The sequence below is a fragment of the Agelaius phoeniceus genome, chromosome 2 (assembly GCF_051311805.1).
Source record: "Agelaius phoeniceus isolate bAgePho1 chromosome 2, bAgePho1.hap1, whole genome shotgun sequence".
NCBI classification, from domain to species: domain Eukaryota; kingdom Metazoa; phylum Chordata; class Aves; order Passeriformes; family Icteridae; genus Agelaius; species Agelaius phoeniceus.
The window spans coordinates 95,790,710-95,806,164 of record NC_135266.1 but is presented as its reverse complement, the minus strand read 5'-3'; the positions used below and the strand labels follow the sequence as shown (position 1 = coordinate 95,806,164).

At 43.0% G+C, this 15,455-nt stretch overlaps 1 protein-coding gene across 1 annotated transcript; it reads right to left on the bottom strand.

The window, feature by feature from the left end:
- Nucleotides 1-500: 500 nt before the first annotated feature.
- On the bottom strand, nucleotides 501-13,474 carry LOC143693439 (cell surface glycoprotein CD200 receptor 1-B-like). Its single transcript, XM_077174678.1, has 6 exons — nucleotides 13,459-13,474; nucleotides 13,083-13,223; nucleotides 10,855-11,221; nucleotides 9,959-10,338; nucleotides 9,080-9,179; nucleotides 501-558 (listed from the first exon to the last, which is right to left on the bottom strand). The coding sequence occupies exons 1-6, from the start codon at nucleotides 13,472-13,474 to the stop codon at nucleotides 501-503; spliced, it is 1,062 nt and encodes a 353-aa protein (XP_077030793.1).
- Between the last annotated feature and the right edge of the window lie 1,981 nt (nucleotides 13,475-15,455).

The window sequence follows — 15,455 nt, the reverse complement described above, 5'->3', positions numbered from 1 at the left end:
AATCAGACCACAACAGGTTTATCTCTGTCTCTTGCTGTATCTAGTCATTGATGTGGTCATTCTTCTGGTCATAAGAAAAGAGCTTGGTGTGTCAAGGCATGCAAAAAAAAAAAACAAAAAAACAAAAAAACAAAGAGGTTTTTATGCAATGCAGACATATTATGGCTTCTGTGAAAATTCCCAACGCTGGTTGCAACTTCATGTGGCTCAGTGATACAGGACAAAATAAAATGAAATAAAATGAAATAAACCTATCCACAGCATCTGCGTGTTTCCAAAGAACAATTTGATTTATTTATATCCCAGAAGCAAGAACAACCACAGAATTTTTCTGTAGAAAAAGCATCCTTGCAATGTCTCCCTTCTGGAGGTGCACATTCACTGGCAGATTTGAGGCCTCCCAGAGAATGAGTGAGATACAAAATACTTAATGAAATGAAGTCACATGGACTTTGGACACATGTAATTCCAGTAATGAAACTGTGCAATGCTCCTTCTCATCAATGGCTAGAAGGGGCAAGCTGGAAGTAGTTGCCACTGGTCATGGTGTTGACACAGCTAGAGGCAAAAAGCAGAAAGAAAGGCTGGCTCATGACTTCTGTTTCAACCACTGGCTCTGCTGGTTTTCACCCATTTTTTGAGAAAAGTGTCTCTACGTGGAATACCTCTGTTAAGTGGAAGCCAAGGATCTCAGTGCCACAGGCTTTCAGGACAGCTACTGACCCACACAGGGCAGGTAAACTTTGTTTTTTCACAGCTCTTCATCTTTTTCATCTTTCTGGCACACAGACTTCTCTTTCAGGCTTATGTGATCTACAAGAAAAAAAATCTATAAGCAAGTTCCTAAAGCAAGCTCATTCTGCATGGGGCATATGGACTAAATGGTGTGACAAGAGTGACACTTGTTTGTCACTCTTCCTCAGTTTCCTTCCTGCTCTTCATAACTACTAGGGATTTGGTTTGATGGTGATGGTTATAGGTTTCTTCTTGAGATACACCTATGGGACTCCTCCTCTGAACCCTAGAGGCTCATGACAAATCTAGAAATCCTAAATCCCCCTGACTTGGGAAATGCAATGAGTCTTGTTTTCTGCCCTGTTACTCACCTAGGGCTGTGTCACTCTTGCTCCATTTCCCTTTTTGGAAATGGCAGGCCTAGCCCTTTGTTTTTATTTTGCTCCTACTTAAATTCTTAGGATTGGCTTGAGTTTCAATTTATACAGATATCTTCCTGTCTTTAGTAATCTTTCTGTTTCAAAATTATATAATTGCTTTTCCCAAGACTCCTAGGATCTGGGTCTACACTCATATATCTGAGTATAAAATATTATAGCAGCACTGGACTATACCTTTTCTTTCATTCTCTGGATGTTCCTTTGGGAAGAAAGGAACATACAGGACTGTCTTCTCTGGGAAGAAAGATTCAGTGAACAGTACACTGCATATATGAATTGTACAGTTATGAAGTCTTTATCCCCTGATTAATTCTGGCCAGGCCTTTATGAGGACTCAGCACTAAGAGAAAGGCAAAGACTACAAAACATTTACCACCAAATCTCAGACATGTCACTGCTTCAGGTTTTCAGATAAAATATCATCAACACTTTCTAGTATGAGAAAAATGTTAATCTAAATGAAAAAGTAAGCGAAAAAATATCAGGCTGAGGCAGATATTTACCACAGTAAATTCCAGCCCAAACTCATAATATTTGATAATATTATAAACCGAGACTTTTATAATGGGAACTGTTGCACACTCTTGAGAGTTGATTGTTCCCATCCTATCTACAAGCACTCACTCATGATTCTGCATAGGCTTGCCTAAAGCCTACTTGTGAAAAAAACATGGTATAATTTCACCAGACTAAAAGGATTTTTCTCCTACTCATGTTTCAGGGCATTCTTTTCTGGAATAAAGCTTTTAGCCTCTCTTTTTTAATCTAATCCCTTTTCAAAGTGACACATTTCACAAAGATAAAGGTTCTGAAGCCACTGCTATGACTTCCATTAGGCCCACTGCATGAAAGAAAAGGGTCCATGGATCAAGATGCCACACTCTGTAGCCTAACCTAAGTTCAGCCTTGTTCCAGATTTCAGACTTCCTGTTTTCTATTGAGCAGGTAATTGCATGTAGTTTTCTAACTATAATCCTATGCATATTAGAAGTGCTATTGTGAGAGTAAACATGCTGAAGATTAGGAGGTGCTTACCCAGCAAGGTATTGCTAACTTAGGATAAATAGAACAGAGCTCTCTGGAGAGCTGACACACTGAAAATATGGGGGTGGATTTTTCATAATCGTCTGATGGACAGATACATTCAGTAAAACTTAAAAGAACCTGTGGTCACAGATTTTCTCTCTTGCAAATAAGCATGTATGGCAGAGTAAGATTTGAAACTTACTGATCTCTCTTTTGGTAATGGAAAGTTAGAAGCAATGGCTTGTTTTCTCACAAGAAGCTCCACCTACTCTTTGTTCACTTTGCACCTTTAGTGTGAACATACTACATACTACATCAAGATGATGATAGGAAAAAAATAGCAAAGAAAGTTATATGTTAAATGCACATTATTAAAGATTTGAAAATTAGGCAGTTAGAAGCAGTAAGAAAAGGCCCAAACATTGCATAGCATATGCGCATTATTTTACAGTCAGTAATTAGTCAGAATGTGGCAGTGTACACAAACCACAGGGAAAGACTATGCGGAAAGAATTAACAAGGGACTTTGTTATTTTGACCATCTGTGGCTGGGCCTTCACTGGAATTACCTGCAGCTGAGGCAAATGGTTTCTGTAGGAGAAAAGAAACTGCAGGGGAAACAGCTTTATTAGAAGATCTGGTGATAGCTTTTCACTTGCTTGACACTGACACCGTGCTGGAACTTGGAGTAGTGTCTTCTCCTGGTCTGAGGTGCGCTCCCTTTCCTCCCCCAAGAGAGTTCAAGAATGGATTATCTGCAAATGGGCAAAGTTCCAAAGTCTGTTTGTGGTCTTGTGGTATCCAGGGTGCGATGCTGAGCCTTGCTGTCATCAAGAGAAGCAAAACTTGTAGCTGGGTTTGTAGAAAGGAGCTTTTAAAAGAGATGCCACTGTTTCTTTTCTCTCATGCTCTGGCTGGATACCCCCATCTGCAGTGATGATGTTACTGCTGCAATCTCAGCATGACAGGCCCTAGCAGGGAAGGACCAGAGCAACTTCTCTGCAGCGCTTGGAAATTTTGACCCAGACTAGTGATGGCTCCTGGCTGTACGAAGTTGCTTGGGCTCAAAGTTGAATGAAATGTTCGGTACAAGTACACTTGTTAATGAGGTGTGTCCTGACAGTGTGTGCAAAGCTCAACTGATTCAAGTCAGTTGAGTACCTTCCATTATGCTATATTTGTTTTCCTACAGAAACTCACTCACCAGGGCTACTACAATATGTTTCTTTTATTTCTGCAAATAAGGGTGAGATAAAGGCTAGGTTTGAAGAAGAAACAAAAGCAAAGATCCAATTAAAATAAATTCCAAGATTCTATATTTACATGGCTATTTCATTTGTCTCAAGTCTCAGGCTGTACACTTCATCAGAGCATTATTAGGAATGACTGTACCATAGAAAGTAATTCACTCAGGACTACATTCACCAGCATAATGCCAAATGCTACATGAGTACAATATTTTGTTGCTGCATCATGAGTTGACATACAGAGCAATTAAGCAGCTGGGTGAACGTGGGCAAGAAATTATATTCTTTTCACCTCCAAACTTTTCTCTGCTTCAAAAGTGGACTGAAAATTCTATTTTTCTTACATTTGCATGGGAATACATTTATTGATTAGCCTCCAGATATTTTTTAATCTGGTTATTCATATCTTGGTGCATGAGACTAGATAGACTTGCCAATGTTCTTTCTCATGTGTTTGTTACATGTAAAACCAAGGTAACAGTTCTAAAATATGCTCTCTATTCTTTAATCTCTATCTTATGAATCAGGCAAATAACAACACTTATCTTTAAGGGCAGACAGAGAGTTTAAACTAAGCCAAAACAGCACTTGATTAACTGTGGGGTTTTGGGGGTTTTTGTGGGGGTTTTTTGTGAATTCTTTTATTTTTGGGTGACTTCAGGGAAGATTCAAAGGTCTTTCTAAATGTTGAATCTGAATACTTAATTCTAAGGCATTTTTAGTTGAAGCAAATTGAGGCATTTATAAATTCAACATTAATCATAAGGGTATTTCCAGCTCTGCCGTTGTACATCAATGTCACTGTGCACTTATTTGCCCTTACTTTTCCAGCTTGTCCATAGGAAGTCTGTAGAAGATCATGCCAAAAGTCTTTAGAAGAACGCATGCAACATTGCCTGCTCTCCCTGCTGCCCAGAGCAGGTCCAGTCACTACCTTGGTTACACAGTCACTGCTAAAGCCCATGTTATCACTAGTGAGAATGCTGCAGTGGCATGCATGAAACATCAAAAAGCCCTCACAGAAGTAAACTCAGTTAATTTCCTGGAGTGCACAATTTCTCTCACTTAAAATGTGCACCTTGTTTTCCCCAGAAAATGCTTTTGTTTTTCTGGATGATACCCAAATCTGGTATGCCTTGTTGAAGGCATGTAACTCAGCCTGTGTCTCACTGGGCAGAGGCCCCAAACAGCCACTTCGATCTGCAGTCTGCTCCAGAACAACTTCCTGTCCTCAACTTTACATGTCAGTAAAAAGCACAGTTTGATGCACATTGCTCTGAGCAGTTTCAGTTATGAGATTTTCTTAATATGAATCTTTTGCCTACCTTTTTTTTTTTTTTTTTGAGGAAATTCTCATTATGAGCGCCCGAACACAGAGAAATCATCAGTTTACATCAGGCCAAAAAGTCACATAAGAGCAACTGGCATGCATGGATATGTAGCTGGAAACCTCTAGATTTGGGGCTTCTTTTTTTCCTAACAAAAGATGAACATTTTCCTAAGCTGCTTCCTGCCACTTGTTGCCCCAAAAACAAACCCCTATGACATTCATTTCTTTTTCCCATTTCTTCCAAGAGCAGATGAAGAAAGGTCATTGTGACACTTTCTCTGCTGTGAGTTTGCAGTGTGACCTTGTGACAAGGAAATCTGAAGTCAACCCCCTGACTGGCCCTGTCCTTCTGGAAGACTTCCAATTCTTGGAGAATGCAGGCCAATATCATTATACTGTAGCTCCTGCAGTGAATATTCTTCTTTTACTTTTCCACTGAGCTGCTGATTAGCAGCCTGGTTCTGATGCAAGTGTCCAACAGCAGTGGGGACCACAATGCTAAGAAGCAATTGGTGTGCATTTCCCTAACCTCCAGCTCTGACAGCTCCTTGCTCCCAAACAGGTCAATCCACTTGGTCATGGATGAAATAGCAAGGGGCATCACTCTTGCCAACAACCTGAATTTGTTAGAACATATTTCCTTTAGTTGTTATTAGGGGGTTTTGGATAGTTTTTTGTTTTGGGTTCTTTTTTTTTACATTTTATTCTGTTTTGGTTTTGGCTTTTTTTGAGGAAGATAATAGTTTAATACTGGTATATGTGAAAACAACAACAAAAACAACAAAAGACAAGTACCACAAAAAAATGCATGCATTTTTTTCTGCTGTTGTGATTTAACCCTGGCCAGCAACTAAGCCCCCTGACAGCTACTTGCTTATTAACTACTTCCGCAGGTGGGATTGAACAGAGAATCGGAAGGGTAAAAATAAGAAAATTTGTGGGTTGAGAAGAAGACAGTTTAATATTAAAACAACATTGCATGTGTAGAAAAGCAAAACAAAGAATTCATTCACTACCTTCTATCAACAGGCAGCTGTTGAGCCCTCTCCAGTAAGGCAGGGATCCATCAGGCATAACAGTGGCTTGGGAAGACAAATGCCATAATGCCAAATGTCTCCTAGGGTGTGCTGCATGCTGATTAACAGCTGAACAGCAGTCATGGCTACAAACTCAATCTATCACATTCCAACCAAATTTGTCATCATCATGTACTGAACACACCAGCAAGAAAGGCAGCAAGAGGAAGGAGAGATGCTCTAGTCTGCTCTGGGAGTTGCCCTGGAGCCTGTGCTGAAACTCTGACTCCAGAATGCTCAGGTTGTTGTATGCTCCCTCCTGCAGAAGGATTTGGGATGGCTTTGAGAGTAAATAGAACAAGGAGTAAGGGTAAGGCTTGTTACAGAACCCTGTGGACTCTGGTATGTGAATCTGATCTCTTTTACCCTCATGGAGGAAAGAGAGACCCTGACCTATTTGAATGGAAACTGTAACAAAAACTATGAGCTATTTTTCCTACGGGCTGGAGACCTGGCCAGTCTGGAGAAAAAGTAAAGAAACCCCGTAAGTGGAGCTCACAAAGAACATGTCCTGAATACCACGGACACTGGTGTCTGTGGCTGACCTAGGTCACATCTTTTGTTGGTATCTCTGAAACTGTGACCTGCCCTGGAGCCTGTGAAGAGAGGGAAGGGAGCTGATCCTCTCTGTGTGGTCCCTTTGTCTCTAACACAGCCTGTGAGAGCCAAGCAGAGCTGCGACTCTGCGGACGGTCCAGCCTCAGAGTGAGCCTGCCAGCAGAGAAGCTCTGAGCACCAAGGTTTGCAGGGGCAGGTGCTCAGAGCTGCTCAGCTCCTGCACAGAGGAGATGGAGCTGAGCACGAATTGCAGGCAGGCAGCTGATGAGAATTCAGACATCAGGACAGCTACAAGTACCAGCTAAAGTCCCTGTTGTTTTCTGCTTGCTGGCCTCCAGGTAGTTAGGTTACCATAAAGAATTAGCAGTATTTTTTTTTTAGTTTCTGAATTGTTTATTCTTCTAGCTCTTAGCTCTGGGTGCATTCACATTGTGTGTCAGCTCTGCAGAATGCAGACTCTGCTGTGACCAAACAGCTCCATGTGTTAAAAGATGGACAGAAAGGAGCTGGGTCTGTAAATGTGAAAGGAGCAGTTTCATGGTGCTGAGCCAGCAGAATCATTGTCTGCATCCTGCTGGTGTCCCGTAAAAACCTCCTCAGGCAGGGATTACAGCAGTGTATTGGCTGCACCAAGAAAGGGTGAGAGGCGGCAGGGCAGTGGTAGAAAACCTGCACAGGAGAGGGAGTGCAGTGATACAGCATTTCCTCTGAGGTATAAAGCTGGATAACTGTTGCATAGGTTACTGTGCTGAGCCTGAAAAGCAGGATTTTTTGATCTTTGATGTTTAGATGAGGGGTTTGGCCCTGACTCCTTCAGTAGCTGATTCAGATGTGAAATGAGGCTCACAAAGCTTGAGAGATGGGGTCAGGCCTGGGTAGAAGCAGTGAAGGAACAACAAAGATCTAGGTTGTGTTCCAGCTTTGACTTCTCTGGTCTCTGCCCTCTCCTACTCCTTGCACTTGTCATGAAAACTAACTCAGTCTTAGACAAGTATTCTTCCATGGTTCAGAGGCTTAGAAATGGCAGTATGTCATCAGATGAACAATTCAACTCAAGGGTTCCTTTGTGACAGGACCTGTACGATGTGTTTAAATAAATTAACATTCAAGACCTGTGTTCTGTGGGCTGCAGCTCTCTGGATTATGCAAAGGGATAAATTAGAGTGAGCCTAAGATCTCAGGATTGGAATAATTTCTGTGCTTCATGTAGCACAGAAATAACTGCTCAAGCTCAAAAAGATTCTCTCTTTTTTTTTTTTTTTTTGTTTTGTTTTGTTTTGTTTTGTTTTTGCAGCTGGTGGTGAAATACTTCAAAATTTTTATTGCAAAAATGAGACTTGTTCAAATTTATCTTCAGTCCTGTGTGGGATCCTCCTGGGTCTTCCTGGGAAAGCTGCTGCTCAATTACTAGACACAAACATTTTTTCTTGATTTTTTTTTCTAGAAGACATGCTGCTTAAATACTAGAATACAAGGTACCTGAAATTGAATGACTTAATTTAATACAATATGAGTTAATTTCCTATTGCATATATGTTAGATTTGACCTTATACAGAAAGATTGATACTTGCATGCATGGTAACAGCACTTGTAGTTGCACTAGAGAGAGGATGGAAGACAGAGCTGACAGGGTTGGGGAGGATCCAGCTTGCAAGCTGTGCTTCTGCACAATTACACTGGCTGCACTGTAAATGTTCGCTTCCTTCTTCTGAGAGCTCTGGTTCTTGCTGAGTTCTTGCTGCAGACCACATCACTGACACATAACAGCACTTTCTTTCATCTTTGCTCAAGCCCAGACACCTCTGCAGGTGGGAGCTGCCTTGGTTTGCACAAGTTTGACATTTTCCTAGGAAACAAGACACCAACACCGTAAATGTGAGGACAAGGCTGTTCTTAGAATGCAGTTTTGGTTTCTAGGAGTGTAAAAACAGAATTCCTCCCTTTTATTTGTTAGAGAAACCCAATACCATAAGGCTTCATGTCTGTGGTCTCACATGAGCATGACCAGAGCTGGCCATGCTCCAGCCAGCACCCAAAGGAGAGATGCCAAGAGCCCTGGCACAGAGTGAAGCTAAAGTGTGACTCAAAGACAGCAGTTAGTTCTGCCTCTGTGGTGTTTGCAGAGGAATTCGGGGCAGCAACTGCAGCTTGTGCCAGAGGCCAGCTTAGACAGACTAATCAGCCAAGCTGCCAGAAATCCCCAGTAGTTACAACAGCAGCAGACCTGTTCAGCTCTCTCTCTCAATACTTCCTGCCCTTCTATACTGCCTTCCCTGCCTTCCCTGGCTTTCTTTGCCTAGCAAAAAAGAGGCCAAAAGACTGGCTCTGAGCTCAGATGGGTATTTTGCTGCTTCTTTAATCTTCATAGCCTGGCAATGTTTATTCAGATCCCTCCATCAGGTGGAAAACCCCTAACCATTCCCTTTGTATTTTTTCTTCTGAATGATTTATGGCAGCAGGAAGAGCCAGGTGTGGACTTCTCTCCCTCCCTGTCTGCCTCAGCTGAGCTGTTCCAGTCCTCGGGCAAAACTCCATGAATGTGTGCAGGACTGATGGGTTTGGGACAGACTGAGCTGACTATGCATGCCATTAATTAGTACCAGAAGTCCTTCTAAGCTCCTCTGGACTGGCCAAAGGGGTTTATGTGTATTGTGTCCCATACATACCTATTAAAGAAGATGTAGAGCTCAAAAGCAGCCAGCAAGAACAGGAGACTCATAAGGCCGATAAGGCTGATGACACAGGGAAGAAAGAATCCAATCTTCTCTAAGGAGAAACAGATGCTCTTTTAGGTACATCTCACAGACCCTGTTTCCCTTCTGCCTCTGTCAGGATGGCATCTCCTGGACAGTACTCTCTGTGTGCTGTACTTCAGAGGATGACCTAAGACGGCTCGAATACAGTGCCAGACACACAACTGGGAAGAAACAACATCCCCCAAGTCCTCGATGGAGGAAGCTTGTCTTTCACTGTATGGCCATTCCTACCCACAGCACTACTGCAGGCTTTGCATGTGCATCCCAGCAAATCTCAGCTCTCATTCTCTTCCAGATGAGTATTTCAGTCAATTACCTATGGCTGCACACAACTTCCCAGCCACATCTTAAGCTTCAGCCTCTAAAGCCTTCACCTGCCAGCCAGCTTTGAGAACTGTAAACTGGATTTCAGTCTTTCTGTCACAACCCATGTGTAACCAAACAATTAGCAACGTGTAATGGCACCAATGGATTACAATACATAGATCTGGATGATCGTACCATTGAAACATTTGTGTGTCATGACCTTCTGAATTAATCCCACCTTTCCATTCATCCCTGGAGGCGGATGGCAAATCCACTGCATCCATCTTTCCTAAAACTTCACAAAGGGTTTTACAGTTCTGACACTACCTGTGTTTATCCTTCCCCCTCCCAGCAAATTTCTTACTGGAAACTCAGCTGCCACATTTCCTGCTGCAATCCTGCCAGTGCCACTCATGTTTGCTTGGTACATGAACAGAGGGCTGAACAGGACTCTGAACACTGAAAGAACAAAGGGAAGCTCACCTGAGGGACAGCAGGATATGGACTGGCTCCAGTTCCCAGCTGGGTGGGACACCATGCAGGTGGTCACATTGGTGACATTGGTGCTACACGCTGTGAACTTGCTGAGAACAGTCACTGTCCCGTTGTTGTGGCACTTCTCCTCTGCAGTGGAGCTGCCCTCTGGGACCCAGGAGAGCTGAGCCGGTGGCTTCCCTGCCGCTGCCTCACACACAGGGCTGCCCTGCTCATCACAGGACAGGCTCAGCCTCGGGGGGGCTGCAAAGCACCAGCAAGGGGACATGCATGGAGTTAGTTTGGAACAGCTGGGATGGGCTGTTCTTGTCCTCTGCCCAAAATGAACCCAAACTGAACCCAGTGAAAAGAGGAGAATAAGGCTGGGGCTGTCATCCCATCCCATCCCATCCCATCCCATCCCATCCCATCCCACCCCATCCCACAACATGGGCCCAAAACACACGAGACAAAGAAGAGCTCTCTTTTTCCCTTTTGCCCAACTCTCCCGCATCCAGTTGAGCCTCATCACAGCCATTCATACCCTCTGTGTGTACATGGGAAATTGCTTCACACCTGTCACTTCTAACTAGACAGTGGAAAAAGGGAGCAGCAGAAGGGAGAAGAGTTATGGGAAATAAGGAGAAAGGAGACACAGAGATACTCCCAATGAAATGCATGAGTTTGTCCCAGCAAGAATCACAGAATAGCTTAGGTTGGAAGGAACTTTAAAGATGCTCTAGTTCCAACCACCTTGCCATGCAAAGGGACACCTTCCACAAGACTGGGTTGCTTCAAGTCTCCCTGGTCTTTAACACTGGGATGTCGACAGCTTCTCTGGACAATCAGTGTTCCAGTGGCACTATCCTCACAATACCAAATAGCTTCCTAATATCTAATCTAACCTTACCCTCATTAGTCTAATTTTTAAAAAGCTCCCTTTTGCACATTCCTTACCCAGCACAGTCAGGTGGTACCTTGTGTGGAAATTCCCTTCTGTTGTTGCCGCTTCACAGCTGTAATTTCCCTCCTGGGCTAGCCCCACTTGCCATATCCCAAGGGCAGGAGGCAGACCTGCTCTGAATATCCAGTTTATGTTGTCACTACAGGTTGTTCTGTGTGTCTCGTTCGTATCAACCCTGTATACCAAGGTGCACAGGCCTCCAGCCTTGGGGGTTATTGTCCATGTTAGCATAGTTATATTTCCTTTGAGAAAGCAGGTGAGAGCTGAGCTGTTACCTACAGTCATCACTAACACTGAGGAGTTGTTTCCTGAGGAGAAAAAAAAGAGAATGTGTGAGAGGGAGCCCAGGAGTTGTGGTCTGGACTTCACAGGGAAATGTCTGCAGTGCTACAAACAAGCGTGAGGCCATGGCTGTGCTCATCTGCACGTTGTCTGTCATCTCTTCCTACAGCTGTGGATTATGGAGCCAATGGCCTGTCATGGCCAACCCCTGCAATACAAATTTCCCACTGAGGATCATCTTAGTGGATAAGACTGGATACTGGAGGAGGACCCTACTCCTGCCCATTGTCTTCAGCGGTTCCGCATCCAAAGGCTGTGCTTGTGTGAGCAAATCCTCCAGTGGGTTGCTCACAGGACCTAAAATACAGGAATATGACTGTTGCATCTGGCCACATGACAGTGGCTTTTCTCTCTAACCGTTGCTGCCAACAAAATAAACAACTTTTACTTCTGCATTCATATGAAATCCCATACAGTGGGATTTGGCCTTATCTACACCTTTCAGGCATTACACAGGTGCACATAACACTGGTGGAGCTTTGTGGGGGAGGGAAGGATTTTGCCTCATGTCTCAGGGTTTTCTTATATGTGCATTAGTGTTGCCTACATGTACAAAGGCAGCCTCTTTTGTGAGGCACTTGTGAGACTGAGAGAAAAAAAGAGTCTGAGGTGCAGGTTGTAATCCAGTGTGAAGAGTAGCTGAGGGAATGGGACTTTTGTGTCCTCTGGCTTCTGCTGAAGTTAAAAGCAAGCAATTCCTAGATTTCACAATGTTTGTGAATGAAACTTCGCAGTTATTGGGTTTATAGGAATAATACCCATAGCTGTAGTCCAAACAAACCTCTCTTTATCACTTCACTCATTTCCTCTTTTAGCTGGTGGCCATTAAACTTTGGGACAGTAAACCACTGATCTCTCGGTTCTGTGTGTCAGTGGTGGAAAATGAGTTGCTCTTTTCTTTGGCTGAGTAATGGTTTTAGTGACAGTCTGAAAGCTGTGTATGAGGAGAAAATCTCTCAGGTTTCCTTTACCCTCAACATCACTGCCCTGTACAGCAGAATCAAAGTGTGAAAACATCCACCCCACTTTTGTTCTGGACATAGGCTGTCCTTTTAATGTAGTCAAGCACAGGTGACAATTTCTGCTCTGATGCTCCAAAGCTTCTAGTAACCAATTTCCTTGATTATAGTGATGACAGATTAAATAGTTGAGGTGTCCAGGGCATTCCCCTGGAGAGAAAACCCATTCATGTTTGCTGCTAGATGCAGAGATCCTCAAGAGACTCAAGATCACTTTGTGACCTGTTCCACCTGTGCTAACAAAAGCAAACGAGAAAAAGAACCAGGATTTTGATTAATTAACGTAGATCATGGAGGGAAAAGGATTATAGCTGCATTCTCAGATCCCATATTTTTGGAATTTGCTCTTCCAAGTCTTACTGAAACTTTCGTTCTGAGCCTTGTGTCATAAAATCTCATGATATCTCACTTGTCAGCACAAGTCACTAATACCTAAGAGTAGAGCTTGACAGGGTGATCATACTGATCATAAAACCTCACATCAATTATGTTTGTAATAAATTTGTTAATTATAATGAAAAATATTATAATCCAAGAAAATCATTATCAGTTTTCAACAAAGAATTGAAAAGCCCAAATTCAGCACATTATTTATTGGTTGACAACTGAAAAAATCTATTTGCAGCTAGAAATGTTTTGATTTCCAGATTATTGTTTTTTCCATTAAAAAGTCCCTTCAGCAATTTGTAAAGATTCCTTCAACCAGGCTTTTCTTTCCCAAAGCAGAGTTGAGTACATATCATTCTGATACCCTGCCTTTTCCTCCCCTGCCCTTAAAAGAGAGATGGTGCCAAAGTACCATCAATACCTGTAGTTCCTGTGACTGCAGCGATAGTGAGAAGGACAATGGTGCAAATGCTCTTCCTGACAACTTTCAAAGTAGGTCTTGCTTTTGTGGATGAGAAGGCTTTCTTGCACTGCCCAGCTTGATGTGAGCTCCCCAATATTCCTGCCAGTGATCCTGAAGCCAGAGCCACTGTTCTTCCTCTGCTCCTGAGAGCCCCACAGTGCAGCTACAAAGAGCTGGTTCTTCTTCCTAGCATGAGCCTTTCTCTGATGGGAATTGATGAGCAGAGAGGAAGTGGTATTTGTATTTGCTCTCTTCCCAGTGGCCTTCAAGCCCACTGTCCCCAGTGTTACTGTGGGATGACAAAGTCTACAGCAGAACTTGCACAAAGCCTGACCAGTGTGATTTTTCATGTTTCGCTTGGATCTTGCGGTTAACAAAATTTTTAACACAAGGCTCTCATCTACATTTGGCAGGATTATTGACACAGATCAATTATGACATCTGGCAGCTCAAGCTAGGGACCTCAAAAGAGGGTCCAGGAACAAAGACACTCCTGAGCAATTATACCCTTACAATTTGATTCCCTATCCTTCACATGACAGTCTAGACCCATAGCCACATTAGGGTCTAGATCTTCTCACTCTTTACTGGCTCTCTGTTCCATTACCAAGTGGTTGCTACATGATCATCTTCACATCCTCCTACATCAGTGTCAGTGTCAGGATTTGGGTCAGCCTCATAGTCCTTGTTGTAATATGGCTGTTACAGTTCATAGTACAGAATCATGGAACCAATTAGGTTGGAAAAGACCCCCAATATCATCGAGTCCAACCTGTGACTGATCACCACCGTGTCAGCTACACCATGGCACTGACTGCCATGTCCAGTGGTTTCTTCAACACGTCCAGGGACAGTAAGTCCACCACCTCCCTAGACAGTCCAATTCAATGTCTAATCACCCTTTCTGTGAAGAAATCCTTTGTGATGTCCCCTGGCACAGCTTGAGACTATGTTCTCTTGTCCTGTGGCTTGTTGCCTGGGAGAAGAGGCCAATCCCCACCTGGCTACAACCTCCTTTCACATACTTAAAGAGAGTGATAAGGTCACCCCCAAGTGTTTTCTTCTCCAGGCTAAATAACCCCAGCTTCCTCAGCCTCACAGAACTTACTCTCCAGAGCCTTCACCAGCTTTGCTGCCCTGCTCTGGACACACACCAGGACTCAATCTATGGGCTGGCCACTCTTGCTATTAATATTAAAGTAATATTTAAGCTCCTAGGTTTACCAGTCATAACTATCTTGAATATTCAGATTATTATCTCCACATTTCACTACAATTCATCTTTGATTTACATAACATATTTGTATAGTTCAGATAAAGCTCAGTTTCCAGCCTAACAACACTGTGTATTTCAAGCAAACACCTATTTCAAATAACATAAAATTTTCAATACTCACATAAGAATTTTATCATTGAATTAGGGGAAGGATATTTTTAGTTAACCACTTTAAGTATGTTCAACATAGTAAAAGCAAAATCTCTTGAAAAAAATTCCTCAACACAGGTTCTGCCCCAGCATCATGTGGTTTAGCAGTGAAGTGCAAAAACCATTACTCATTATTCAAGGCAGGTCCAAGATGCAAAGATCACATGTAGATCCCTGTGATGTGAGACATACCATAGTTTCAACCATACAGTCTGTGGGTAAGGTAGTTCAAAACTGCCTGGCAGAGGCAGCATGAAATAATGGTCCAAGTCATGAAAATCAGAAGATTTTAGGGTCCTAATCACTGGGGGTTTAATTGGGAGCAACAGACCCAGGCACCTGGAGAATGTTAGGGTCATTTTAGAAACTAAGGCAGGAAAACTGATAAATGGGGAGAATTCCTTTCAGTATGGGATGCAACCTAGTCTGGTTATTTTGGGGAAAGGCTTAATGATTTTGGGTCTGGGGCTTTTTGATAAAGATTCTGCCTCATATCTGATATTCAAAGTGATAGCTGGAAAATCATGTTGGTATTTCTTTAATTAGCCTTTTGGGATTTGAGTCTCTGGATTACAGTCTGTCCACAACACAGAAACTTACTGCATGACTGTGGACAGTGGAAAGGTTGTCCGTGGGTGATTTAGCAGAGGGAGGACTGCTGGGAGGTTTTTGGTTTTCAAAGCCCAAACTCTCAAACTGGAGCCAGACAGCATGGCAGTATTGTTTCAAGAAGACCACTGCTGTGTCCCAGGCAGTGGATCCAATCAGCTGTGATGCTGGACCTGCTGGTTCTCCAACCACCTCCAGCACAGCCCTGGAGCTCGTTTCAAGTGTCCTTCACTGTTAGGTTGTTTCGGTTTCAGCTTGGTTACAGGCTTCTGAGACCCTGTTTTAGTTGAATTCAT